The sequence below is a fragment of the Lonchura striata genome, chromosome 3 (genome assembly GCF_046129695.1).
Source record: "Lonchura striata isolate bLonStr1 chromosome 3, bLonStr1.mat, whole genome shotgun sequence".
Classification (NCBI taxonomy): Eukaryota; Metazoa; Chordata; class Aves; order Passeriformes; family Estrildidae; genus Lonchura; species Lonchura striata.
In genome coordinates this window covers 80,077,085-80,099,404 of record NC_134605.1, presented here as the reverse complement: position 1 = coordinate 80,099,404, position 22,320 = coordinate 80,077,085, and the positions used below count along the sequence as shown (strand labels likewise).

General features: G+C 38.3%; 1 protein-coding gene across 2 annotated transcripts in view; it reads right to left on the bottom strand.

Annotated features, from left to right (window-relative positions):
- The window catches only part of SNAP91 (synaptosome associated protein 91), a 63,923-nt gene that overhangs the window by 24,240 nt on the left and 17,363 nt on the right, over nt 1-22,320 (bottom strand). The window contains exons 3-16 of one of the 2 annotated variants that reach the window (XM_021546040.2): nt 20,436-20,578; nt 19,321-19,396; nt 17,421-17,523; nt 15,720-15,813; nt 14,440-14,551; nt 12,976-13,082; nt 11,750-11,791; nt 8,575-8,645; nt 8,165-8,170; nt 7,180-7,207; nt 5,310-5,419; nt 4,545-4,672; nt 734-748; nt 421-591 (exon numbers count right to left, since the gene is read on the bottom strand). In XM_021546040.2, coding sequence (XP_021401715.2) covers nt 421-591; nt 734-748; nt 4,545-4,672; nt 5,310-5,419; nt 7,180-7,207; nt 8,165-8,170; nt 8,575-8,645; nt 11,750-11,791; nt 12,976-13,082; nt 14,440-14,551; nt 15,720-15,813; nt 17,421-17,523; nt 19,321-19,396; nt 20,436-20,578 — 1,206 coding nt within the window. Of the gene's footprint in view, nt 1-420; nt 592-733; nt 749-4,544; nt 4,673-5,309; nt 5,420-7,179; nt 7,208-8,164; nt 8,171-8,544; nt 8,646-11,749; nt 11,792-12,975; nt 13,083-14,439; nt 14,552-15,719; nt 15,814-17,420; nt 17,524-19,320; nt 19,397-20,435; nt 20,579-22,320 lie in introns of those variants that run through there. The other variant, XM_077782315.1, reaches the window with a different exon arrangement.

Sequence of the window (22,320 nt, the reverse complement as noted above, 5' to 3'; positions counted from 1 at the left end):
ATAAAACCCACATTCAAGATTGCTGAAATACAGTAATTTCAGCTGGCTCCATACTCTATTTGCAGGACATAACCAAAAGAAACATCACATAGCACAAGTGTGACACATAACGAAGGGGAGGACACTGCCACATCCATCCTCTTCAACTACAAAAGAACAGCTGCTTTTTTCAGAAATTGTAGTAGAGTGCAAAGTTATTGAATAATGTGGAAAATTCCTGCTTACCCCCATGTAGACCTGAGAACTACTGTTCTTAGCTGTTCAATCATAAGGTTACTCAGTCTTAAGGTTTACAGTTTTCCATATATTTTTCCATATATATGCAGCTGGTGAAACTAGAGGCCTTATTACACAGCAGAGCTCAGTATTGCTTCGACTGCATCACGATCTGGTGTAGAGCACTACAGCAACCAAACTAACCTCCAAAGAGATCCACTTCAGCAGTGGCAGCAGGGACAGTGGTAGCTGTAGTGGCAGCAGCCGTAGTAGTTGGGGTATCAGTAGTTGGAGCAGTAGCTGCAGTAGGCTCTGAGGCAAATGGATCTGAAATCTGTGGCTCAGAGGTAACACCGGAAAGTGCAGCCAGATTATCTACAGATAACCATATCATAAAGATGAAACAGGAAAGGTAAGGGGAAAGGCAAAGACCACAGCTGCTCAGCTCCAGAAAGCTGCAGCTTTTAGTGGGGAGTCTTAACATACAGAGGTCTTAGAAATCGAAAATACTACTCACCCTCTCCCAAGAGGTCTAGTGATTGTCCATTAAAATGACAGCAGAATAAAAAAAACAGAGTAATTAGAAGAACTGCCAGATTGAAGATATTCATTAGCCAAATGTTCATTCTAAATCACATGCCTAGGTTATATCTAGAAACATAACTTCTACACTTGCTTTTCTAACATTAAGGAAGTTATTCTGAAATGACAAAGCTCATTCTGTTTAATAACTCTTCAAAGCAGAACCAGTACATCCCTAGAACCCTTCATAGGACAGGCACTAAATCAAGGGTACTTCAGCAGTGTGCAGCTTGCAAATAGTGTTGTTAGTTCAGGATATGATACATGGCATCCCTAGTCCCCAAATACATTCTGAGAGACAAACAGGTGGTGGTTCTTGGACTTGGGACAACTGTCAAGTGCAAAATAAATAAGTAAATCAATAGAGCAGCTCCTCTTCAAAAGCCTTTTCTGCATTTATGATAGAGCAAACATGCTCTGCAGGAACAACTAACTCTGTTAACACTTGCTACTAGGAGTATGAATGTTGACAGCATAAGCATAAACAGACTGGCTCGGCTCCAAGTTTGGCTCCTTAGTCAACTGTTTCTGAAAGCCAATGAAGCATCTTTAATGACAGACTTTCCTACAGTTTGATGTCCTCTAAGATCAGTCAGATTGAGCTCAAACACAGTTATGTTTTGCCTACATAAAAATCAACTACAAGATATAAAAACATGTAAAAACTAATGAGTTTGTCCTATTAAATTTTTATTCTGTAGTTAGGATAGTCTGAGCTCAGCAGCTCCCTGTTTAGTAACCAGTGTCTCAGTGCTGCTCCTAGCTTCTTTGTACCCATAACATAACATCTTATCCATACTGAACAGCAAGCAGAGTCCTGATGCTCTACTGTGGGTTAGCATTTGGAAGCAAAATTATTTGAGCAGATGCAGTCCTACCTTCACAAATTTGTCTTTATTTTACAACACTTGTAAAAAATGCAGCAAAAACCTACATTTAGGTTGTTTACAATTTTCATAATTGGTTCCTTGGGCAAGCTCTACTTGAGACTGACAGCCAAAATACCATTCTGAAAGAGCAGAACAGTACATTAAAAATACAGCACTCTGGTATCCCATTACTGCACACCAGGTGAATGTCTCACAGCTAGACTTGAAATAAACAACTGTTGTCAAATGTTTAAGTTCTATTAGCTTAGTCTTCAAAGCCTTTTTGTTATTATGTTATAGAACTCAATGCAATGAAATGACAATTATCCAACACAGCAATTTACACTTAGTCTTAATATGGGAATGATTTAAAGCAGTATTTTTTTGCACAGTAATGTTAAAGTAACAATACTGTTAGCAAATCCATGTTCTAAGGCACACTGTAAGGTAGTTCAGATCAGAAATCCAAGTCAGTTTGCTTTTATATCCAAGAGTAAAACCTCACAAAGATCCAGACTTTGACCTACTGTATGTTTTGCAATACTACAGTCTACACTACCTACTACATGGCTATCTATTCTCTTGCAGCATGCTGCAAGGCACCATATTATCCTATCTTGATGGTTTCCTGATACCACAGAAGTGTATATTTTCACAAGTTATAGTTCATTTGGTAGATGACATATGTATTCAGAAATACAGTAGGTATACAACAAAATATACAGGGTACAGTGCATAATCCCAAACATAATCCAAATATACTGAATATACAGCATATGCCAAAATACATCAACTCTACAGTGACTGAGACTGAGAAAAGCAGGACTGTTTACTGTTGATATGTATGGATGCTGCAACATGAAGTATTTGATATTCACATTTTCCTGGCTATTCTGAACCACAGCACTGCTTCCAGCTGCCTCCCTCCAGTACTATTTTTTCATGAGTTCCCACATTAACTTGCTGTAGGCCCAGAAGAATAAGCAGCTCAAGTAGCAGGGAGGCATGGCTACACAGCCTCCCAAAAGTCCTGGGTGGAATAAAGGCCATTTTGTCCACCCTTCTGCTCAGAACAGTGCTCCCAACACCAGATGAAGTCAGTCATGGCTCAGACTAGTCAGGTCGTGAAAAATCTCCAGGAATGGAGAGTTCACTAGCTCGCATCAGGGATCTGCCTCAGTTTTGCCCTAGCCTCCAGGTGAAATATTTTTATTCTGTCAGAGAGTTCAAACAAAATGAAACAAAGCAAAACAAAACAAAATCTCAACAAAAACAAAACAAACAAAAAACAACAATAACAAAAAGCAAGATTCCAGTGCAATAACAGGTCATCATACCTGGACTGCTGCCAGCAGTAAAGCAGACAAAGCTGAAGCTTACTAAATTACCAAAATGCTATTCTGAAAGATAAGACTGAAGTATACTTAATGAGGGTAGTAACAACTCTGGCCATAGGAAAATAATTAGCTGTCCTTTTCTGTCATGGAGCATTAGTAGTCAATTTCAAAGTTTCTAGTAATTCAGAAGAATAAAAATACCTATGTTTCAAACTATGGGTGTCTTGTCCAAAAAAAAAAAACAAACAAAAAAAACCCCAAAAAACCCCCAGCTTTTACTTTCTATGCAAATCAATACTTTACAATGTTACTGGCTATTTATTTGTATTTCTATTATTGCAGGAATGAGCAACTGCTTAAAAAAGTTAGCTCTTTCATGCTCTTTCAAACACCTCAAAGCTTGTATTTCAGTGCTTGGCAATGACGCAGTAAGACAAATAGGACACAGATAAAATACTGCAGAATAATTAGTCCCAGGCATTCTAGAATAGATGACTCTCTGGTCTTGCTGCCTGGGTAAGATTATCTTTCTGTTAATAAAATTGACATTTGCAGGGACAAAAAAAGAAATTAATTCAACAGATTAAACTGGAATATGCAATACAGCATCTACATGACAGCCCTAACTATCTTCTCTTAATGAACTACAACTAAGAACCGAAATAGGGACTGCAGAAGCCACCAGTAGCCAGTATGAGCACTAATAGCAGAGTCAGCATGACTCAGTGTGCATTCCTGCTGGGAGCAGGCTGATGAGTTCATTAAGCTGCCACACAGGATCCCTTAAGATTACACCACAATCGGTTTACAACTGTATAAATTAAATCACATTTACTGGCCTAATTCCTTGTTTTAACAGGACAAGAGTGAGCACTGCCTACATTTACTATGGTCCTCCATCTTGCCAGCTGCTACTGCTGCCTGGAACAAAAGGGTCAGATTTCAGAGAGCTGGTTAGTTATCCCTTTTTCAAAGCAGTTAGCCCTCTACTTCTATTTCTATATTAATATTCGAAGCACACAGAGAAGATACTTTATTAAAATATGTTAAGGCTTGTCAGAGGTAATCACACTTACAGAAGAACTAAGTTGCGACCATTTGCTTTACATGGATTTTTGTTTTAAAATCTATTTTTGTTTCTCCTCCTATTGATCTGCGGGCTTTGCTCCATGAACAGAAGAGCTGGTTTCTGCCCTACCTTGCCAATAAAAACACAAGCAGTTCTGGTTCTTCTGTTTTGAAGTGCCTACCCTAGTTGCTCACCTTGATCCATCCCCTTCCTGCTCACTTTTAGTCACATAATCCTGGCTCCCTCAGCTTTGCAGTCAGGCCCTTATAAGCAGCTTATACTATTATGCACATCCCTGGAAAGAAGCAGCAGCAGCCTTGTGCTACAGAGGGATGCCTGACTGTCAGGTCAGCAGAAGCCTGGGAGTGAGTTGGGAACATCTTGTGCTAGCAGAGAAGAGGCTGATTTCAGTTCAGGCAGGCAAGAAGATGGAGACTGCAAGAAGGGATGCTGACAGTGAGGTTTCTCTACCTCCCCATGAAGTGCCTCCAGCAGCAGCAGCAGCAGCAGCGCCCACAGGAGCAGGTGCTGGAGCTGCCTGCCCAGCACCAGCAAAATCTGGCTGGAGATCCAAAAGATCACTGGATGGTTTGGAAGAGCTGCCAAGAAAAGGAAGAGAGACATTAAATACTGGAGGAATTTGTCCATTTTGATTTTTTTGGTTTTTTTTAACGTCATGACTGGATTAAGGAATCAACCTTAGTTTGGATGACAGAGACTTTTTTTTCAAGCTTTAGGATTAGAGCAGAGGCACCTCTAGTAAGCACCCAAGAATATGCTACAACCCAGGATGGGAACCTTAACTTACTTCAATCTCCTGATAATTGCATTACAACACATCTATGAAACTTAAAATTCTTCTAAAAAAACCCAAATAACAAAACAAAACCACCAAACCAAACCCTAACCCAAACCCAACTAACCAAACCTAAGAAACCCACCACAACACCCAAAACAGAAAATGAAAAATTCCAGGCTGTGCCTGAGAACAGAGAAAATAACTGTTGTGACTGAAACCAGCACCATTCTACTTCCATATTTCATCATACCATGTCAGAAAGCAAAAACCCTGCATTTCCAGGCAATGAACTGGCTTTAAGTAGAAGAGAATCGGCAGAATGTCTATGGGTTAAGCCAGTCAGTTATTTACTTAGGAAACCAGATCTTGTTCATCTAGAACAAATGACTTTGGTACCTACATCAAGCTCAGTAACTTAAGTACACTTTTTAACTTACCTTACTGGAGCAGCTGTAGATGAAGTTGCAAAAAGATCAACTGGAGGAGATGTATCAATCGTTTTTGCTGGAGTAGAACTAGGAGATGTAACAGTTGTGGCTGGAGAAGACTGGAGAAACATTTTAAATATATATTTATTATACCAGCATTTCTCTCCAACCAGCTCATGCACAGATTGACATATATAAGAACCCAATTATGATATAATGTCTTTTTATTGTGAGCTGTTTTCTCCTCTGAAATAATTTAAGGAAGACTGGACTAAGTTTTCAGATGGTAGTAGAGCTGAGAAACCCTAAGGTGACTTCAAAGAAGGAAGAAAGTTTCTACAAGATTTATTCTAAAGGAGTTGTTTCTATAACTGTCAGACTCTTCATTTTGTCTACGGAATGAAATAGTTCTTTGTCCACAACAGCACTTCAGTACTCTAACCACAGAAATGGTTAGAGAAGAGAAATCCTTAGAAACTAGTTAAAGGTGTGTTTGTAAACCTTCAGAAGAGAGTTGAAAGAGCCATCAACAGCACTCAGGGCTAAGTTCTTGGGAAGATACAAAAGACAGCTCATCCTATGACTTTGCTTCATTAGCTGCTCCAATTCTGGATAGAGACTGCGTACGGCAAGGACAAACAGTCAGGAGAGTATATTGCAACTCCAATGTGAACTTGAAGACTCAAGTTACCTTGTAGGGTGTCAATTTAATTCTAAAAATACTGTAAGCTTTGTGCAGCATCTCACATGCTAGAGATCCTTTACCTAACAACTGAAGAAGTCCTAATTTTAGTACTGTTTGCCATTCTGACCACTTCCAAGAAGGAAAAAGAATGGCAAATTTGAAGAGATTTTCTCCTGAGTTCTTCTACTGCCATCCCATTACCATAACTCTAGCAGATGGGTGTAAGCTTTCTGGACTGTCCTCAAAGCTTTAGTAAGGCTTGAGGCTACAATGGTCCCAGTCCCTCATGTGCAGCAAGGAAGATGTGGTTAAAGCTGTAAGAACACTTACTGAGCCATCATGTAGCTCTCACCAACTGCTCTCATATCAAACAGCAGAGCTGTGGGGGTTACATTTTGTTGGTTTTGTTTGGTTTCGTTGTTTTTTTTTTTTAGCAAAGGGCTTTTCAGAAAGAAATTTAAGGGCTCTCTCTAGAATCAAGCATTGAATTCCCTGGATTAGATTCAGAAGACTTTATTGAGTTTTTCCCTCTACAACTCATTATGAGACACAGCTATGGCACCTGGCAATGCTCCAAGGATACCAGGAGCTACTATTACTAACACCATAAAGCTCATTAGTTTATCTGACACTCAAACCAAAGCATTTTCACTGGTAACTCTTGCTTTAAATTAAGGTCAGCAGTCTCACTAATGAAGGTCATTTCTGAAACTAGACATATTGAATGAAAGTTTTCTTCCTTTCTTCCTGGCTTTTCACATGAATATGGTTTAAAAAAGAGTCAGAACTTCCTCCTAAAAAGCTGCAGAGGGAGTGAAGGGGTGAAGGATTTGGAGGAGATATACCCTGGAGCAAGTTTCTTGGTGACATGAGAATTAAGGTGGAGTGAAGGCAAAAAAAAAAAAAAAGAAGTTGAGATAAAAATATGTGCATCTTTTATGCTTTCATAAGGAGCAGTCATCACACCCAAGTGAAGTTCCTTAGCACCCTGACTGGCATAAGACTGCAGCCCTTCAGAACAGTGACATGATCTTATGGGGCCACTATTTATAAAGCCATTAAAAGATCTAATTTTGTCAATTAGGTGGCAAAGTCTAAAAAGTTGATTAAGAGATAGAAATTTAACTCCTTACAATGTTTTAAACCATATCACCTGAACAAGAATTATCTAGTATAGCAACTGGCAGTATTTACCTTGCTCAGAGGAGAAGGAGCCCCAGATCTAGAAAAAAAAGGGGGTTTTCAGATAAGTACAACTTTGAAACTATGTTTCTAGTCATCAAAACTCCTGAAGAAAGACCAAAACCTAAACATGAAAGCTTTCTGAAGATCTCTTCAATTGCATGCCCTCTACATTTCTCAAACTTCCATGTGCCACTTTAGACAAGGAATGCAAATTTTACTTCAAATCTTAAATAAATCTTTTATGCTAACTGGCATCACAGAGTTATTCTGCCTTTTAAATAAGCTCTAATAAATGGAGGAAATGCAGAGATGCATGCAAATATATTGCTTTGGGGCCTACAGGACTCAGCAGGAAAGAGTTACTGGGGCAAGATGTCACCATATTAGAAAACCATGCAACAGCAGCAGAACACCACCAATACTGAAGCAGTTTCTAACAAATCTTCTGAGGATGTGTCAGCAAATTTTCTAAGTCTACTTTCTTTTAAAGAAAGTCAGAATTACTGGAAAATAACTACTTTTAAAAGTATGAAAACAGCGAGTTGGAAAGTTCAAGCTGAAAGTTCTCCCACATGCACGAAAATCACACTAACAGTAACTGACAGAGCCTTAATCATAACTTAAAATGCATGTCAGTGCATTTGTTTGCTTTCATTATGAAGTTTGAAAATACTGCTACATATTTTTAGAGCTGCTTTGATCTAAAAGATGAAAGGAGGAGTTGAAGATAAAGCTGCACCAGTATTGAACTAGCATCCATCCCATAAGTTATTGAATTGGGTAAGTCCTTGGAGCTGTAGAACAAATTAGATTTCCAGATCTTCTAATCACAGAAATGACAAAAAAACCCCAAACTTAATGACTATATACAAAAGCAAAGAACAGTTTAGCTCAACTCAAAGAGAATACCCTATTTCTAAGTGTTCAAGAAAATCTTTTAAAAATACACATAACCATGCCTGCAAGCAAGTGATGTGTAAAGGTATGTACTTACCCTTCACTAAATTGCAAGGATAGCAACAGTAAAAGAGAAAACAGAGGTTTAGCGTAATCCTTCCTAGACTTAACCATGGCAAGTATCTAGTATGAAGATGCAAAACCATTAGAAAATAAATAGATTTTGATGATAAAAGCCTTAGTAGCAAGCAAACCCCCAGTTCCTTCTGGTTTCCTCAAGTAATTTTAGTTCATTTTGGAAAGCATCTAGTTGTTCTGTGTGTTTCCCCCACCACCAATAATTAAAGAAAAGGTAGCCACTAAGATGACTTTGTAAAGGAAAGGAAAAGCCTTGTCTTATTTTCTAGCTAAGTGACAAAAGGAGGTTGGGGGAGGCAAACCTAAACATCATCTAATCTCACACTGTCGCTATTATGCCTAGATACATGGTAGAACATATATACCTACTTGTTGCCAGGTTTTTTTCCTTCCAGTGAGTTTAGATGTTGCTCAAGGGTCTCCATGAGACTGCTGGGAGCCTTGAAAGTGAAGACAAAGATACACACCTCAATGTATTGCAGCAATCTAACCACAATTTGAAATCCAGCACCAACTTCCCTGAAGCCCACGATGTGCATGTTCATGCAGTTACTTATTTACATCAGTGTGGAAACAGTGAATTTCCATGCTAGAAGTATTCAGGCAAAGCCATTTTTTAAAAATACATTACTGCATCCAAGTTTGCAGAGAGAAAACATTTACCTCCACTGCGCAGCACCTGAAGCCTAAATCCAGGATGTGCTGCTCATCATGCTTTAAATCAGTGTTAAACATTGACAACAGCACAAGCATCTACAGGGTTGATTTTAAGATTCAAGGGTTCAAGGTCACACTTCCAGTTTTGCTTGTAGTCAGATCCCTCAACACCTCTTTCATGACCAGAGGGTTAGAAAGTATTTACAGGCTAAATAAAACACAGTCCTTTCCAATGCCTCTAGAAGGACCTACCTTTGGTTCTAGACTCCCAACATCACAAGACCTTATACCTGTTTTCAAATGGTACACTGGCAGAGGTTACTGTGCAGCTAGCTTGAAGTGCAGAAAGATTTCTATTTTAGACATCTATAAAAATCTAGGCTTTTTCAGGCATCCCTGATCTTAGGTTTTATTTTAAGTAAAACCTTTTTGTGGTCAGCAGCCAATACCCACAGGCACTTGCTGTTACAATGGCAGAGAGAAAAAGTAGTTTTAAATGCACACTGGGCTTAATTATTCCAGTATGAAAATAGAATCTAGATAAGTAGACTCCTAAAAGATCAACAAGGAGGGAAGAAATCCTTGAGAGACACAGTAGCATATAATAATTTCATCAGGGTTAAAAGTTCATCAGTTCATCAGTCTCGAAACAGGGAATTCTCTTTACCAGTCTCTTTCAGATCAACCACAATTTCTGACAGCAATACCTCTGATGTTTTTCATAAATAACATCTTTTATTTCAGTGCAGATGTAATTACCAAACAAGTCAGTTTGTGATGTGTGGAAACCGCCAATCCTCTGCTCCTATATTGAAAAACCAGCCAGCTGGCTGAATCAGGTATTTCAGGATGCATAGCACCTGTGAGTACCAATGCACAGCTGTGTACTTGCAGTGCCTGCATATTGATTTCAGCATTAAACCAAGTAACTTAATGCATCCAGAAATTTAAAATGCTCAAAATAATCTTAAATGACATATTGAGTTTAAATATGTCCTACATATATAAGCAATGAAGAGACATCTTGACCTTGCTGCTTTCACAGGCATATTGATTAACTTTTAATTCATTTGGGCATAAGAATTGGTTAAACACAAGTGACCTAGTTATAAGAATTCTCCAGCAGGAAGTAAAAGAAGAAAAGTAAAACAAATTAAAAAATCCAGAGAGATTCAGACTTTTACGTATTCAAAAAGAATATATTGTAAGATACACATTGTGAGACTTTAATATGTAAGTAAAAGCTATGTTTAAAAACAAAAAATATTTTGAAAAAAGATGCATAATTTACTGTTACCAGTTACCTCTAGACATTTTAGATAGCTTTCCAATATATTAGTCAAAGGTTTCTTAAAAATCAGCAAGATAATATAAAACTTACCTATCAAGCAGAACTCAGAGAAGGAGCTTCAGAAAATTTCTAATCAGATGCAATAATTTGGAAAGGAAATACTATCTGGTACCCAATTTGCAACATTGAACATCGCTTAATTTCTTCTAGATATAGCTTTAACATTAGATAATCTATCAGTCAGCATTGTGCTGGAACTTCAGATATGGGTTCCCCACTAGCTACCTGGGGCAAAACTGTCATACTTTAGGAAATGCTAGTAAATAAAAATGAGCTAAGATTTTTAGTCACTAAGATGCTTTCTCAGCCTCCAAAATTTTGCAGCCAAACTATAAAGTCCAAAGGTGACAACTATCAGCTTGAACTACACTATTGGGACCACTTGTCTAGATTTACGTACACATGGAGTGTCAACACAACCAACCTCTTGCACAATACTACCACTGTTGCCATGGCTTGCTATAGGAATTTAGGAGTACCATTGATACTACATAGAATTATGTTGCAATTGTTAGCTGAAATTCCATTTTATTGTTCACCTTTTATTTATTTCTCTCTGAAATACGCTGTCGAGGTCTTACACATAGGCTATACATCACGTCTCAGGCTAACCTTAGCAAGTGAGTCCCAAGCAGCCTTTGGGAGAATGCAGCTGTGAGGGACTACCTAAGCAGAGACTGAAGTCATCAGGAAGTTGGATGAGATTATCATTGTAGACCCCCTTCTTTCCAAAAGAACTGTTCTTTTTTGAAGTGTTGGCTCATGGGGTGGAAGGTAGCTGTAACTGAGGTGCTGCTGAGTAAGTGCAGCACTGACTGATGATGTAGAACAGGCTGGTGCAACACAAACAGAAGCAGACAGAAGTGCCACAGAAAAAATAAAGTATATTTCATTAACTGGGTTGCAGGTGATTTCTCCTGGTTTAAGGACTTAGTTCATCACTGACTGTACTGTGTTAACAAAGAGCCCCTGAGAGTTAAGGGAAAATACTGTGCCAGCTATTTCAAAATTAGGTCTGATATTGCACATACTTCTTTTGGCTGCTGAAAGAGTGGCCAGACTTTTTAGCTCCATTGTATTTGAAACCCACAAAAATCAATAATCTCCACCTTCTCGTGATGTCTCACTTTCAGAATTTTTTAGTGGCATTTAACTGAGACAGATGCTATTCTACTGTTGATTTAAACAAGGCTTTCAAGAGACTATCAAAAGCTGCATGAGCAAAAACTATGTGAACAGTTGGGGTTTTCAGCTGCTAAGTAGTTTGGGTTGCTCTTCTGTTCCAATTTTACTGGCATCAAAACTGCCACAGGTGAACTTTTCAGCATGGATGTCCTCCTCTAAGCAAATATCCTCTTCACATTCAACACAAAGCCAGGCATCCAGGCCAATTTGCAAGTGATACTTAAAAGGGGCCAGCAGCTACATCATGTTAGGTGGTATGACTTCACCAACACTTGTATTCCTGGTGTGCTTTCCTAATTTCTGCACTTTTATTTATTACATAAATGCAAAAAGATTACAAGAGAAGCTTACCTGTGTAAGATCAGGGATATCACCTTTGTCAATTCCAACTTGCTGTGGAGATAAAAGAGTAAAGGTAAAATCTAAGTACATTATTCCACTGCAGCTGGCATTAATTTTGAGTAGACCTGCTCTTCAAGCTATAATGCACCCTGTCTTTAGAAAAATACCACAAAGTTAGAAAGAAACGTCCATTTTTCCAGTAGCTACCTACAACATCCTGCAGCAGGTTTTTTTTCCCCCACAAATTAAATATCCATTTAAAATAAAAGGATAAATTGGAGCTTGATTTCACACATATGGACCTCATAGTCTATACTGAAATACCCTGCTCTTATTTATTATTATATCCCAGAGGACAGCAGATTAAGGTCTAAGTCTGCAATCTTCTATTACTAGCCCTGTTGCTTCACACTGTGATTCTTTAGAGTGACTGCTAGCTCAGCTTTTGCAGAAGAAGAGCAAGCTCTACTGCACCTTGTAATCCTCAAGAGAGTCACTATAACCCCTGTCCAAAAAGCTGACCTGTGTCTCTAAAGTACTTTACTCCCTTAAGTTCAATATTCATATCTGACATTACAAGCCATTAAGGAGTCTATCAGACCTCTCCATAGATAAATGAATTAGCAAAGAAACAAACATTTTATGCAGCTCATTACTACTGTCCATTATAATGAAGCATGAAACATGGAAAATGTGCACCCTGTGCCAAAGAGCCAACTACCACAAATGAGAATCCAGCAAAGGAGTTAATTAACCATGTAATATTCCTATTATCCATATAAGAGGATGATAACAAGGGGCAAAACCAGGAAAATCTCACATTAGTTAACTTAAGGCTGGCTGCAAAGACTAAAAAAACAGATTTAAATAATCTGCATGCTTCTATTCCTAATTGCTGTATCTTCCTCTAATGTTCAACCCTGTCATAGAAGTATGCCCTTACCACAGCATTTCTCAAAAATATTGGAACATTTGAAGTTATGTCATCTGTTAATATAACTAGGAAAGTCAAGTTTGGCTGCACCATAGAGACATGTGGAAGTCCTAAGCAAGCTTAACTTCAAGACCTGAAGAATCAGATCCAAGATCCAGATCCACTTGGATGGATTTAATGGATCCAAGAGCCATTAAGAGAGAGGCTTAACAAGTGCAATTAATGTTTTACATTGGTGCTAAACAAACAAACAAAAAATAATCACAAAATGCTGGCCTCCAGAAGACCAAAAGCCACTTACCTCTGCAACTTTAAGAAACTCTGATACTCTGGTCATTCGAGTTAGAAATCGTTTGTAGATTTCAAGAGCATCTTTACATTGTCCCTTTTTCATTTCAAAAAATTTCTCTAAAGAAATAATATGGCAAATTTCAGTTAAGATGTCTTACATTGGGTCTTATATTAGCAAGTCTTGTTTTCACAAAAATCATGTGTCAAGAATATGACACTACATTAACATTTACTACTTGGACATTAATCTAGTGGCATCTCTTGCTTAGTATAGTTTAGAAGTTGGGCTTGCTGAGCTGCTGAAGAATTACAAAGACCATAAGATTGAACCTCAGCTAGCCACGACATTGCGTATGATGTCAACCACTTCTTTAAAGACTGAAAAGTAAGCAGGTGAAGTAGTTACCCAACTTAAAGTTCAAAATAATTAAGGATACTGAACACATACTAGCATATGTTTATATCTCTCCAAATTATCTCCCCTCCAAAGAACTGTATTTTTTTCACTTAAGTAGTCTCCAAAGTCCATTTCTGTCCATTATTAAACACAGCTGACACATATTTCAACCCAAACTTACACTTTAAGTAACAGTAGACAGTGAAATTCCAACTGAATTTTTATGCCTAACCCTTGTGTCATACTGGTGATCACACCAGGCTGCCTGAGCTTCAGAACATGCCCACAGTCTCCTTTACACTTTGTAGGCTGATGGTAGGTAGGGTTGTGGAGGGGATCCAGTTTTGGCAGTCATGCTTTCAGGCAAATCAGGAATGTCATTCAGGAGTGTATTAGTTCAGACAAGGCTATCACATAACATTATCACTCTACAACTACCTGAAGGGAGGTTACAGCCAGCTGAGGGTTGGTCTCTTCTCCCAGGCAACCAGCAAGAAGACACAGTCATAAGCTATGCCAGGAAGGCTTAGGTTGGACATTAGGAGGAATTTCTTCACAGAAGGGCGATCACACATTGGAATAGGCTGCCCAGGGAGGTGGTGGAATCACCATCCCTGGAGGAGTTTAAGGAGGAACTGGGTATGGCACTCAGTGCCATGGTCTCTGTGATAACATGGTGTGCAGCCACAGGCTGGACTCGCCACTCTCAGAGGTCTTTTCAAATCTAATTGATTCTGTGATATATAACAGAAGAACATGGGCATCTTAAAAATGCAAAAGCTTCTAACTTTGCAGGACATATTACACCTGCTGACACAGCACTGTGCATTTCTTTAAGCACAGAGATGGTCGCTCTCTTTAAAGTATCTATCTACACACTTTTAAGGACATGTGATGATTCAGCCTCAGATAAACACTAATGTAAGAGGGTACAGCTTAAATTTGTCTCTCATTTCAGACTAGAAGAGTCAAGAAAAATATAGCTTTAATGAAAGTTAAGTAAAAAAAAACTGAAGCAGATCTGAAACTGATTCTTCACTCATGTATGGTATGTGAGATAAAAGCCACGTTACTTACCTAGTAAGTTAATAACCCCATCATTGTAGCAAGCAAAAAGTTTGATGAGATCTTTAAACAGAAGCATGAATGCAGCATTTATGACACCATTTGTCAGTTCATTTGGATGAACCTACAAATAAAATATCAATTATTTACAAAACAAGTGTCAAATGCAATCAAACATTTTGGCTTACACCAGGTATTTGGTGCTGCTATAGACAGAATTAGGCACTGAAGTTTTCATGCTACGACACTGAACAAAAGTTTTGGTTAGCATATCAAGGATTGTTTTCTCCACCACTTCAGAACAATTCACTAGAGCAGAGGAGTATTCACATCAACAGTAAACATCTTAGTCTTGTCTCCTTCGCTTATCATGAAGAAGAGGAAGTCAGAGATCCTGTTTACAGTTTTAATGAATTGGACAAAAGATGTCAGATTACAGCAGAGTTCAACAAAAACTTAATAGTCTATGAGATAATTTATTTGGACTAATGATATCAAGATCCTTTCTCATATTAACTTGGGAAGAAAATATGTGCTTATTTATTAAAAGGTCTTTCTTCTCTTAAATATATCTTCTCTTCTGAGAGCACTATCACAATTCCTATGCCATTTAAGGAATGGAAAGCATGATGAGATAGGTACTTCAAAGCCTTTCCTCTGAGAACTGTAGTGGGCTCTGCCTTCTTCCTCAAAGTGTATCTTGCTGCCCACCAAAAATAGAAGAATGAATTCCTTCAAAAAACTCTTTGAAATGTTACATTGTGACTTCTACAACTACTGATTCCTGTTTTTATCCTTAGGTCAGATAAAAAATCCCACCAGCATTCATAACATGATAACTATATTGTACACACTTATTTCTATGAGCAATCTAGATTAAACATTAGCCAATTTAGTTCACAGCTGAAAACCAGAAGATCATTTTGAGGAAGCCAAACAATGTACATGTGGTATTTTAATGGGGTTTTTCCTCCCCCCAAAAGAAGTTGGTTGCCAAGAGACAGAAAACAGTGTTCAGTCTCCTTGCTTTGATAATTTCTTCCCCCTCACTGATGCAGAAGATGACACTCCAAGTTCTCGCTCTACAAAACCAAAAGTGCAATTTTTACATTTCATGCATATGGGCAAGGGCCATCCTTGGACACAATACCTCAGTGGGACACTGAAAAGGGGATTTTTTAGCCCTCACTAAGGGATGATGAGTAAAACATTATAGGTGAAAGGTGTTCATTATAATGCATCATTTATAAGTCACTGCCCAGTGTTAATACTGTGTCAGCTTCAATACATACATCAAATTCAAGTAGTGCATCAATTTGTTCCTGTAATATTGGCATACTCTTCAGCAGCTTTTCAGGAGCCATTGTTCTCATTACACCTTCAGCTCTGCAAGAGGGAATACAGATTAAAAGCCATGCTATTTCCTCTCTCCCTTCTCCCAAACTGATCTGTTGTCTAAAATTTATGCTTGAAGCACCTATAACTCATTTCAAACCATTTCAAAACCACAGTCTGATTCTCCTGCTTTTCATGTCATCATGAGGGAGGTAAGAAAAATCCTTTATCCAGCCACTCTTCCTGACAGCAAATGAGGAAAGGTTTTGTGTTAGAGTGATGAATGCAAGAAATTGATCTCATTATGGAAAGATGACACTGGGAGCTTAAATGACTAACTAGAAATACTGCCACAGATGTATTTAGAGAACTGATATACTTTGTGCACAAAGTTTGTTAGGAAAAACTAATGACAGCTCGTTGCTGACATGTCCATGGATGTGTAGCATTCCTTAAGTGTCATCCATAGTCTTATAGCAGTCATCAAGCATGGTCATTTTTATCTATGATTATGATAAACCTGCACAACCATCATTGTCTATTACCCTGTTCTGGCTGCAGACAGGAAATGCATACCAGTATTCTTATTTTTTTTATGCTATTTTCTGAGGCAGCATCTTGTTCTGAGCACAGAAATAACAGGCATAGAAAGTCTTTCCAGGAATTTAGAGCAAGGCAGGAACAGTAGGATCCCCAGCAGCCCAAACTTAACTTTATTTAATATCAAGTGTTCAAGAGTGAACTTGTATGGCCCCCACTAAGGGAATGGCTTCCAGCTGCACAGCAAAACTGCCATGGTAAACTCTAGACTTCTTGGCCGTTTGAGAAGCAGGAGAGAACAGCCCGGTAGTGATAGCATTAGTAGTGATAGCCTGGTAGTCTGCATTAACAGGTCAGAATCCCAAGCTGCAGAACATACCAGAACTGCCAGAAGGCTCTTGTATGCAATTCAGGACTAGCAGGAACATCTTTAGCATGCACCCCATCAAGCTGCATCTTCAGGGGTGTTAAGCCACTTGCTGTCTCAACTATTCTTCATGAGAGTATCTAGAGCCCTTAAAGTCCCAGTTAGAGGAGTCAGAGACCAGAAAAATGTCCTCATAAATACCAACACACTACTCTGTGCTAGGTCAACTTTTTTTTAACACAGTTCTTGTGGGAAATAAAGCCAGCAGTTTACAACCTTATTCTGTTCAGTTTATAACTGTTTGCTCTGTTGCCTGCTAAGAACTCCAGGCATTCACTTCAGGCTTTGTTTGCAAGCAGCCATCTTTCTTAGGGGAAGTGCCTGGAGAATAATGAAACATCCTAAACATAGTTTCAGAATGTGTCCTTCTCCAAATTCTAAACACAATCTCACTGCAGCAAAGTTTAATTAGCGTAAGGTTTAAACCTAGCACTAAAAGCTCCCAGTTTCACAAGGCACCTTACTTTGGTCTTCAGTATTTGTCTGACTACCCAGTAAGTAGAGTCTTTCCTCTCCTCTTTGGGCAATTTTTAACCAATAACAAGTACTTTAAAAATCAGGTTTTTCAATGTAGCTACACAAAGCATGTAACAACAAAGTTACTGGCAAACTAAAACTAAGTCTAATGCCACAAATAAGAATTTCACGGGTCAGACAACCTTATTAATTTACATATCTAAACCTTGCTTACCCTTTCTTCACTCTTGCAAAGTCAAAAGCCATTTGTCTGTAGGAAAATGCTTTTTCATTCAAGTATCTACTATAACGCCTTATAAAGGTGGACATGTCATAACCTGCAAAAAACAGTTTCACATTTTACATTTAATTTTCATGCTTGTTCAGAAGTTCTTTAGTAAAAAATAAGACATAGCCATCATACCCCAAGATTATGTGATTTCTGCTACACTGTGCAATTTCACATACAGAACAGGCATCACAAGATATCTTCCAGCTTCTGAAGAAAAATCAGTAGTGGTACATCAAAACAATCTACCAGTGTCCTCTGTTTCCAAGAGATTTATACAATGCACCAGTGGCATGGTTCCAAGGGAAACCTGCTAGACGCCCCCACATAGTTATGGGGTAACATTACTTGGTGGCCAAAAAGTTACCCCTCTATTAACAGATGAAAATACCAATTTAACAAAAAAGTTTTTACTGAACTGGTACATGACTTCCAGGACATAGCTCAAGTGTGACTTAAACACTCTTGATATTTCATATATATTAGCCACTCTGATTCTTACATGGGCCTCCAAAATTCCCCTGACTTGGTTTACCAGAAGAAATCATGATGACATCCACAGAGACTACTGCCTTCCTTGAACTGTTACACCAGAAATACTCAAGACACATAATACTGTACAAGGTGCCTCAAACTTCAGTGACTTCAAGCCTATGACACCTGAGCAGTTAGTATTACAGGCTATCCTCCAAAGTTTCTTCCTCTAAGCCACAGAAATGTGTACAGAAGGCAACTCATTATCCTCTTCAATTCAGGTCCCTTTTTGCTACCTTTCTAAAAATCCACACCTCTCAATTTAGTCATTGACTGTATTTCCCCTTAATATCTCTCATCATAAAGTATCCCTGCCAACTCAAGCACAACACTACCAAACCTGATGCCTCATTATCTATGATACACTGTGCATTATCTATGAAATGGCAATCTAAATTTAAAGAAATGCATGAATTTAACAGAATTAATTGTTGCCAAACACCAGTGTCTTTGAGCAGATATATATATATATATACACACATATATCATATTTAGCTTAGACAAACACACTCTTAGTATTTGTTTAGCTTTGCTCCTTCTGTTACCACATCTAAAAGATGCTAAAGTTTTTTGGTGTCACATGTCTACAGCAAGACATGAAATTATGTGGCATTGCTTTGAATTTGCCCATGATTGTAGCAAGTCTGTAGTCTGCATACAATTTACAAATACTCTCTAATAGTTGAAGAATTATATTTTCCCTCTTTTCTGGTAGAGCTACTATGAAACAAGCTTTTCGTCCATTAATTGAGGGCACAGGGAAATTCTCTAATAATTCCAGAGGGAAAAGTAGAAAAGCAGGCTTTGTAAGATTCAGAAGAAAAAAAGTCTTCAATTTCTGCCTAGACTTTCTAAATTCATTACTCAAATCAAAACCAACCAGTCCTTTTGGCCTTTTGGTGCCAACAGTCCTACCATTAAGAAGTTATAGATAATGCCGAAAAAGCACAGTGCCCCCAAGCAACCAAATTACTATTTAAGACTGAGTAAAACCCAAAAAACCAAATGGAAAGTTATCCATTTCAACTTTTAACATCCATAAGAGTTAAGGAGACAGCTGACCTAGCCCAGATTTCAATCAGCACCGGAAGGATTTGTATAGTTTTACCTTTTGTGTAAAAATATTGCAGGAAATGAGAAATATTGTTCTAAAGTTGTTCAACAGTTCATTTGTGCTCCTGTACTTATTAAGTACTTAAAAAAAGGCTTCAGTAGTGCATTTTTATCTTATTTATATCTTATGAATTAAGGAACAAATTAACAATAGTATTTTATATAAAATCTTGTTAAGATTATATATAAATTGGCTTACCATGAGATCCACTTTTGTCCAGAAAGTTGCTGAGATTGAATAATGTGTTTCTAGATGCCAGGTACTGAATAAATCTCTGCAACACAAAGTAATTTTTCTTATCACAGGCTGTATCTAAAGGCTTTGTACCTTTTAGCAGCAAGATTACCAGCATACTTTCAGCATACAACATGAAAGCACTGATTTTTGTCTTAGCCTGCAATACCTTCCCCAAAACATTTTGTGCATTCAGATTAACTACTTTTAGTCAGAGTCCCTAGTAAGTATTCTATGGCATGTATAAAAAATAGACTATGTGCAAAGCACAAAATATATTGCAAAAGGAGCAATAAATGAGGGAGCTCAAGATTTATCTGCTTACAAAGCACATATCCAGGCTAGTGCCAGGCTTCTCAATCCAGCATCCCTCAGTTTCAGCCAAGCTGAGGGCCTGTTTTAATAATAAGCAAAGCCCCTCATCAAATACAGGGACTAACAGCCTGAAACAGTTAGAGAAATCAGATGAGAACATTGACCAAAACTTGGAATGGAAAAATGGGAGTAAGAATTTACACTGTGAGAAGTTCATTGCATGAAAACACTTCATATACAGTCAGGGAGGAATTGTTTCACAGTCATACTGAAGTTCTTTAAATGTGCTGTCTCATTTTAAGCAGACACACCTGTCTATACAGGTCAATACAAAGCAAGGATAAGTATAACTTGATCTAAAAGGCTACCAAGCTAGATTTACAGCTCTAGGAAGATTTTAACACCCATGCAGAGAAGGCAACTATTTGGATGGCAGTATACATGTGCCAGAACACCAACTTTGACGTTAGTCAAAAAATCCAGGTAGTATTTAATCCTGTGTAGCTGTTTTCAGATTCAGTGCATAAATTGTCAGCATCCTGGCACAGGCTGCATCTTGGTCTTACGTTATGGTTTTGTAAATGGAGAGACAGATAAACAGTCTAACTCTGTTGTCAACAGTAACTTCTCTTCATCAAGAATCATTCTTGCCCTTTGTTCTCAGGTCCTTTCTGGTTCAGACAAGATGCCTCTGCACTACTAACACTTTTGGCTTGAAGAGTGTTCAGTGCCAACGTGGCCTTGAGGGAGCTGTTTGTGCTTACCTCATTGCCATGGACCATTAGATGATGTGTGGTGACTAAGGCTTTGAATACGACCACCCAGCTACTATTCGTTGCTCGCTCAAAAAGCGTATCAGCCATCTGAGGGATATTCACGTTTGTTTCATTTGTTGCTTGGATCAAGTCTGTAGGAGACACAAAAGGAAAGTGTTAGGCTCTACAAATATGATAAAAAGTTTGCAGCATAGACAAGTTCTCAGACCACCAGGCTGCTGGCCATGGTTGTGACAAACAGGAAGTTCAGTGATTACATTTCACATTGAAAAAAAAAAGAAACAAAACCAACAACAACAACCCCAAACCGAGATTACATTAGTATGTGCTGACAGCAACAGTGGTCTAACTCTTTCATCCAACAACAGTTTTCCAACAATTCTGTCCTGAGCTATGACCAAACATTTGTCCATTTTTATCCCAGATATCCATTTATATTTATCCATTTATATCCCAGAAGTTAGAGTGCATAACATCATATGAATTGCAAGTTTTTAAGTTAATTGTCTCAGTTCATTACCTCTGGGTTAGAGAAATAAGTACTACTGAATTCTTAAATTACAGGCAACATGTCAAGCACACTGAACCCAGTCACATCAGCAAAAAGAGGCATCACCAGAAACAGATACTCTGTCATTCCAGAGGTTGTTTTAATCAGCAAGCTCCAGCACACCTCCTAGAGCTTCAACAGACCCAGAAAGCAGAAGAGTGCATTCAGGCATGCATTAAGGCTTCTTCAACAGTGAGAAAGAACACAAGGAATGACATTACTTTATACTGAAGCAACTGCACCTTACATAGAAGAAGTAAGACTGGTTCAGGGGAAAACGACAACATACACCTTGGTGCTCTGTACATTTAAGAATATGTAAACTTGAACAGAAGAGTGCATGAAATTAAGGTAAACAGTTAAATCATAACCAGTGGGGCAGCAAGCTTTCCACTATCCTCTATATCCCACAGCATCTGTGATTTTCAACACCCCCTGTTATCTACCAACTCCAGTCTGGCAGCCAGCAATTACCTTCTACAAGCTATCACCTATTTTTGAGACACAGCTGGAAACTGCATACTACAACTGCATGCCCAAAACCTCTGTCATGCCAGACATAGCCCTAGCAAGACTCAAGGATATCATTCATGCAACATGAAGAGCACAACACACAGATCTCATTGTAGGGCTGAGCCTTAAAATTTCAAGACTTAAGCAGAAAGAAAATTAAAGTTTAACTACTAGACTAAGCATTATTTGAAATTAAAATACTCATCATTTATTTTCCCTCAGAGGACTAATTGTTAATGACTTCTTCCCCACCTCCAGACTAGAAACTTTCCTCCAACTGTTCAAGTAATTCGTTGATTACAGGTATTCTACCTTAAAAGCAGACAGGATATTTTGTGACTGATCCTTGCACACTTAAACAATGTGAGTCTACAGGAGTTCACTTGGGCAGTGGGGTCACCACTTTACTTCCTTTCCCTCCCCTACATTATCCCAAGCAATGGAGATTATTAATGTTGCTAAGAGTGAAAAGTGCAGGTTCATAAATCAGCTACTGATTCTGCCTTTGCAGAACAGGAGGAAGAGTCCAGAGGACAAATCTGTCTAAATAGATCAATGAGTCACATCAACGACTGAGACCCACCTGGTATGTACAGAAACCTGAACTGCTGTTACCAGAAGCATTCAAAATTCAGGTTTTGTTTGTTTGGTTTGTTTGTGTATTTTTAAAATTCCTGGCACATAATCTTTATGGGTTATCTTCTATTACAAAGACTTAATTTATTTAAGATCCAAGAGATCCCTAGCTCAGAATTACAAGCTTGGGTAAAACATAGTGCTTGCTCACACACAAAATTGTCTATTGTATGG